This window comes from Limulus polyphemus, unplaced genomic scaffold (genome assembly GCF_000517525.1).
Source record: "Limulus polyphemus unplaced genomic scaffold, Limulus_polyphemus-2.1.2 Scaffold12036, whole genome shotgun sequence".
Classification (NCBI taxonomy): Eukaryota; Metazoa; Arthropoda; class Merostomata; order Xiphosura; family Limulidae; genus Limulus; species Limulus polyphemus.
The window spans coordinates 782-7,298 of record NW_013677646.1 but is presented as its reverse complement, the minus strand read 5'-3'; the positions used below and the strand labels follow the sequence as shown (position 1 = coordinate 7,298).

The window sequence follows — 6,517 nt, the reverse complement described above, 5'->3', positions numbered from 1 at the left end:
TGAATGAAAATTGACCACAGGAAATAAAAAGAAATTATCCAACCAGAATGATGGAACGACCAGAAATCAGTTGCAAAATGGCAGGTCAATCACTGGACACTAATTCTCAACCTTCTTGGGGAACACAGAAAAATTAGAGGAAAAACCTGGAGAAGGAGCTTATACCCTCTCAATGATGTGTTTGCCAAAAGATTCGATACTGCATCCTTGATATGTTGAAGATAGATGGGGTCAGACAGAGAAGTAAAGGAAATGGGAGAGAACATAAAAATCCCATTCAATGGCCAATTGATATTAGCTAGACAGATACTCAGTGGGCCCAAATTAACATGATAATCACTGATAAGAAGAATGATGAACCATTATTGGGTAGCAGGAGGACGAGGAAAGAGAGGAAGCCAGATTGAGAAGGATAGTGGTAAACTGAACCAGATGTGGAAAAGGAGTCGAAGGGCAAGATTGAGAAAGATAAAAAATGAGGGAAGATAATGAGGACTGAAGTCATGCAATTTCAGCCTGGGTCTTCAGTGAAACATGAAAACTATCGAAGAAAGGAAGTCTGACGAAAATGCATACACAAAGAGGAGGAAGGTGTATATTAATGAGGAGCACACCTAAACCCAGATAGTCCCAACAGTAGAGAAACTAAGTAAGAAGGGACAGAGTAAAAGAAGAGGAACAGATGAAGGAGAAGGAAATAAACCTCATCAGAGAACCTCACTGGAATGTGATGAAGTGTCTCTATCAAAAGGTTGAGAGAGGAGAGGTAACATAGGAGGATGGTGAGAAAAGGACAAAGACACAAAAATGGGGAACTAAATAGCGAAACGGAAATCAAGGGGTATGTTTCCCAAGTAGGCAAAATAGATTCCAAAGACAGAGAATAGAGAAAAAGAAAGGAAGAATGGTTGTAAGTCTAAACAGAAGAGTCACACACATAAAGGGGCGAAGCATGAGGGTGTAAGGGTAGAGCTGATCGAGAAAGGAAACAGTATAAACCCTAATATCAGAGAAAGGAGAAAGCAAACCTGATAATTGGCTTCAAGACGTAAAGAATAGGAAATATAAAACGACACAGGTTTATATACCTGAGTAAGCATATCCAGAAAAAGTTTGAAAAGTTGAGGACATTCTTAGATCAGTAAAGCAATACACAAAGCAAAGCAGGTTAAAATCATTGTCCAACTAGCCACTCACGACTGAAGAGAAAGAGCATCACCTAAAGGGATGGGAGGAGGAGGCCTAGGAAGAATGAGGTAATTCACAATACATTGAACAAAGACTGTAATGTCGCCAAAAGTTAACATGCTTGCAGAAACCATAGTTAAAATTGAGCCTTTCTCAAAACATATAGAAGTTACCATCACTTAACATGAGTTCAAGTGCATAGGAGGAGTTACTGTGCATGGATGCTGTGTTGCTCTCCTATTGGTGGAGGACTAGTGTCACATGATGACACCATCATATACCAGCAAAGTTCACATTAAACACGTGAATTTAGGGGGGATAGTTCAAGGCTAGTGGCATCTAAATCTCATAGGCAAATGCAAGAGGGAAAGAGCATTTCTGTGTGAAGAGGCGTGTTATCATCTCGGAAATAACACAATTCTGATTTTACTGCAACAATAATAATTAATGTCAACTTACACTGTACACGATGAGCACTGAGATAAACTGAATGAGGCTATAGAGAGCAATGAATTTAAACATGGAAAATGAGGTCACTAAGGCACAACGTCCCTCTCTGCAAATATACAAAATCGACATGAAAACTGAATTTCACACTAAAAAACTAGTCAAATACACAGTTATTTAAATTTCACTGCCACAGGCATGTATAAGGGACACATTATATAGCTTTGTTTTAGACTTGAAAAATGTGATAATAACCACAGTAGGTTTAGAATTCTGTAATACCATGAAAACAGGGTACTCCTCTTCAAAGTTCATCAGTTTCAAGTTTAAGGTATGTAATAAAATTGGCTTATTTTATTATGAGCCATTTGGCACTTACATTAAAACTAAACACATTGGCTTATTTTATTATGAGCTGTTTGGCACTTACATTAAAAGCAAACACATTGTCTTATTTCATTATGAGCTGTTTGGCACTTACCTTAAAACTAAACACATTGGCTTATTTTATTATGAGCTGTTTGGCACTTACCTTAAAACCAAACACATTGTCTTATTTTATTATGAGCTGTTAGGCACTTAGTTTAAAGTAAACACATTGGCTTATTTTCTGGAGATCATGGTTGTTTTCTTCACAGTTTAATATGTCTAAAGTACTACAAACAGATTTCCTAATGTTAGTTTCTAAATTGTAGAACTAAAGTATTTCTTTCATGCCAACAGAGTCGAGCATGTTATCGATAACACGATGATTTACATCACTGTTTATTTCATACAGAAAGTTTGCTTAGTACAAATGTTTGTTTATTTCCACAAAGGAAACAATAAACCAAACCTATATAGTGATGAACCTATATAAAACATTATGTAAATAGTTTCTTTTCTCATATCAATTTCTCCCAACGCAAGGTTTAATTAATGCCATGAATTAAATGGAAGTATGAACTATAAAAATCTCGGATCCTCGGACTGATCAGCTTAAGAGTTACTATAAAAATCTCGGATCCTCGGACTGATCAGCTTAAGAGTTACTATAAAAATCTTGGATCCTCGGACTGATCAGCTTAAGAGTTACTATAAAAATCTCGGATCCTCGGACTGATCAGCTTAAGAGTTACTATAAAAATCTTGGATTCTCGGACTGATCAGATTAAGAGTTATTATTTAGTGATTTAATATTTAATGATTGCTTAGTTTCATAACAACTGCTAAAAGTTAATTATTTTAAAAGCAATAGTTATGACAAGTTTCAATACATAACCCTGTCATACTTTGTTAATATAGTTTAATTGCTGTAATAGGCTTTTTTAATATTGTTGACATCATCTTACTTAAAACTTCTAAGTTTTTATCATTATATGAATATTGTTGTCACTAGAGGAATAGATATTTCTGAATTTTACTGTCACGTGTTATAAATATATGCAGGTATAGAAAGAAGTTAAGTCAGTGAAAGTAAGACAAATTGTATTGTAATAACAGAGTAGAGAAGAATAATTCGTCTTCTCAAATCATGTTCTAAAGTAACTGAACCAGCCTGTGTGGACTGTTGATGTAAAAGAAAATTACTTAAAGTTCTGTATTCAACTGTGATAATCAACAGTGTAACAAATTTTTGTACATACATTTGACTTGTTTTGAATATATTATTTTAAAACAAGTGGATTTGTGCGCTATCTATTTATTGGTCAAATTTATCACCAACTGTCTTGAATTCAGTTCTCCATTACAAAATTTACCTGATAATAATTGGCACACACTCTATGTTCGAAATTTTGGAAGTGAAAGGGGCAGCCACTGATGCTTCTGCCTCAGACAATGAGATTCCAACATCAGCAGTTTTCAGGGCCTATGAGTACATATTTAATATTATTTAGTTTCACAGGGTTAGAATTGTTATAACACACAAATGAATGTTACATATTAAATATAGACGAAATTTCAGATGTCACACATCACACTGTTTATAAATAAATGAATCATACACATGTTAAATACAGTCATTGCACATATGAAAAAAAACATAACTTTATACGGTTAACATTCAAATTTAAAGAAAGTAATTCAACAATTATTTATTTTAAATTCACAATAAAATCTCTACAAACTCATTAATTGACTTATTCAAAATTAATAACAAAACCATTCAACCATCAATTAAATTAACTCTATATATAAAGCAGAAATGTTATCTCTGCATCTGCTTCTCACACTTATACTTTTTAACCAATGTCATCCAAAATTGGCCCTTAGGGCACCAAGAGAGTGTCACAGAGAGGAGTCAGTATTTGATTTTAACACACCAAGATAGTGTCACAGAGAGAAGTTGGCATTTGGTTTTGACACCCAAGGGAGTGTCACAGAGAGGAGTCAGTATTTGGTTTTGACACCCAAGGGAGTATCACAGAGAGGAGTCAGTATTTGGTTTTGACACCCAAGATAGTGTCACAGAGAGGAGTCAGCATTTGGTTTTGACACCCAAAGGAGTATCATATAGAGGAGTCAGTATTTGGTTTAGACACCCAAGGGAGTGTCACAGAGAGGAGTCAGTATTGGTTTGACACCCAAGGAGTATCATATAGAGGAGTCAGTATTTGGTTTAGACACCCAAGGGAGTGTCACAGAGAGGAGTCAGTATTTGGTTTAGACACCCAAGGGAGTGTCATAGAGAGGAGTCAGTATTTGGTTTAGACACCCAAGGGAGTGTCACAGAGAGGAGTCAGTATTTGGTTTGACACCCAAGGGAGTATCACATAGAGGAGTCAGTATTTGGTGTTGACACCCAATTCCTCCCTGAGAATCACTCTCTTTCTATGTGCCTGTCTGATATTCCTATAGATTTTGACCAATCACAACAAAATTTGGCATGTACCCTTTGGCAGCTCTGTGGTGAGTTGCACAGTTAGTGTACTTGGTACGTGCCCTTAAGGTCCCCCAGAGATTGACAGCGGGGAATTCAAAATTCTGTTACATGGTTTCCACTATGTTTCATACTTAAGAGCTTCTACATGTTTCCTATACTATTCTATTGATCTCTACCAAATTATAAAGGCACCATTAAGAGTAATACAGGAAGGTTAGTTCAAATCTGGCTTCCCCATGCATGAATAAGTACAGCAACGAACGCATAATAATATAAATACAAACGCCACCCAGTAAAAAAATCATTCTAACAAATTTTGCAAATTTAATATATTGAACTATTAAGATAGATATATAACTCATCACAACTAAATACGTTATTGAAATCAATGTACTAAACATTCAAACATATATTTTTGGAAGCAAAAAAAAACTTACTTTGTATCTTCACAGCAACAAGTTAAATTACCTTATATTCTGGCAGTTGTAATAAGTTAAAACACTCTATAGTGCTTTAAGGACAATAGCTAATCTTATTCTTTTATAACAGCAGTGTTAACAGATCAACTTACATTCTTGCAATAATAATAGTTAACTTGCTTTAAAATAGCAACAATCTATATTATCAAAACAACAGTCACTATTATTGTTGTAATAACAATATTGATAGTTAAATCAACTTGTATTCTTATAACAACAAAGGTCACTCCATACTGTTACCACAATAATAGTTAACATCAATAGCTGAATCAGCTTATAACACATTCTTACAATTAAAATAGTTAACAACTCACCCCACAGTCATTGGCTCCATCACCACACATACTGACTATGTATCTACAAAGAAGAAAATTAAACAAAGGTGATTATCTTTTGATTCCAAGATACTCTGCTAACATTGAAGGAAGTGTCATTATATGTACAGCTGCAGAGTATGCCACATTCCAAGCTACTCTACTAACAATGACGTAAGTGTCATATTATGTACAGGTGCACAGTATGCCACATTCCAAGCTACTCTACTAACATTGATGGAAGTGTCATATTACGTACAGCTGCACAGTATGCCACATTCAAAGATACTCTACTAACACTGATGGAAGTGTCATATTATGTACAGCTGCACAGTATGCCACATTCCAAGATACTCTACTAACACTGATGGAAGTGTCATATTATGTACAGCTGCACAGTATGCCACATTCCAAGATACGCTACTAACACTGATGGTAGTGTCATATTATATACAGCTGCACAGTATGCCACATTCCAAGCTACTCTACTAACATTGACAGAAGTGTCATATTATGTACAGCTGCAGAGTATGCCACATTCCAAGATACTCTACTAACACTGATGGAAGTGTCATATTATGTACAGCTGCACAGTATGCCACATTCCAAGATACTCTACTAACACTGATGGAAGTGTCATATTATGTACAGCTGCAGAGTATGCCACATTCCAAGCTACTCTACTAACACTGATGGAAGTGTCATATTATGAACAGCTGCACAGTATGCCACATTCCAAGATACTCTACTAACATTGACGGAAGTGTCATATTATGTACAGCTGCAGAGTATGCCACATTCCAAGCTACTCTACTAACACTGACGGAAGTGTCATATTATGTAAAGCTGCAGAGTACTTCATCAGATTTCATGTGTAAGCTCCTTTGAAAATGAATTTTCTGTATGAATAAATTTAATATCAATTTAGGCAATGTGCTCAAATCTGGACAGTGTTTTCTATGGATTTCTCCTACCAATTTTCTTCTTTACAGACAATGTTTCAGTCTCCATGCAAAATTTCGAGCATGAAACCTCATGTTGAAATAAAAAAAATGACATGAAAAATCAAAAGTAAACTTAGTCAATGAATGAGAGAATTAACAACTTTGAAAATTAATGACTCAAATATATCCATACTGATAGACTAGCAGCTAGTCAAAACCACCCACTGACAGATTTTGTACTACTTTTTAACTAACTGATAGTGGAATTGACCATCACTTTAG

General features: G+C 35.3%; 1 protein-coding gene across 1 annotated transcript in view; it reads right to left on the bottom strand.

Moving 5' to 3' along the window:
• LOC111083907 (cation-transporting ATPase 13A2-like) overlaps positions 1 to 6,308 on the bottom strand; it is a gene marked incomplete at its 3' end in the record, with an annotated part of 10,769 nt that extends 4,461 nt beyond the window's left edge. Inside the window, exons 1-3 of the mRNA XM_022380638.1 lie at positions 5,292 to 6,308; positions 3,375 to 3,484; positions 1,648 to 1,744 (exon numbers count right to left, since the gene is read on the bottom strand). Coding sequence (XP_022236346.1) covers positions 1,648 to 1,744; positions 3,375 to 3,484; positions 5,292 to 5,321 — 237 coding nt within the window. The remainder of the gene's footprint in view (positions 1 to 1,647; positions 1,745 to 3,374; positions 3,485 to 5,291) is intronic.
• Between the last annotated feature and the right edge of the window lie 209 nt (positions 6,309 to 6,517).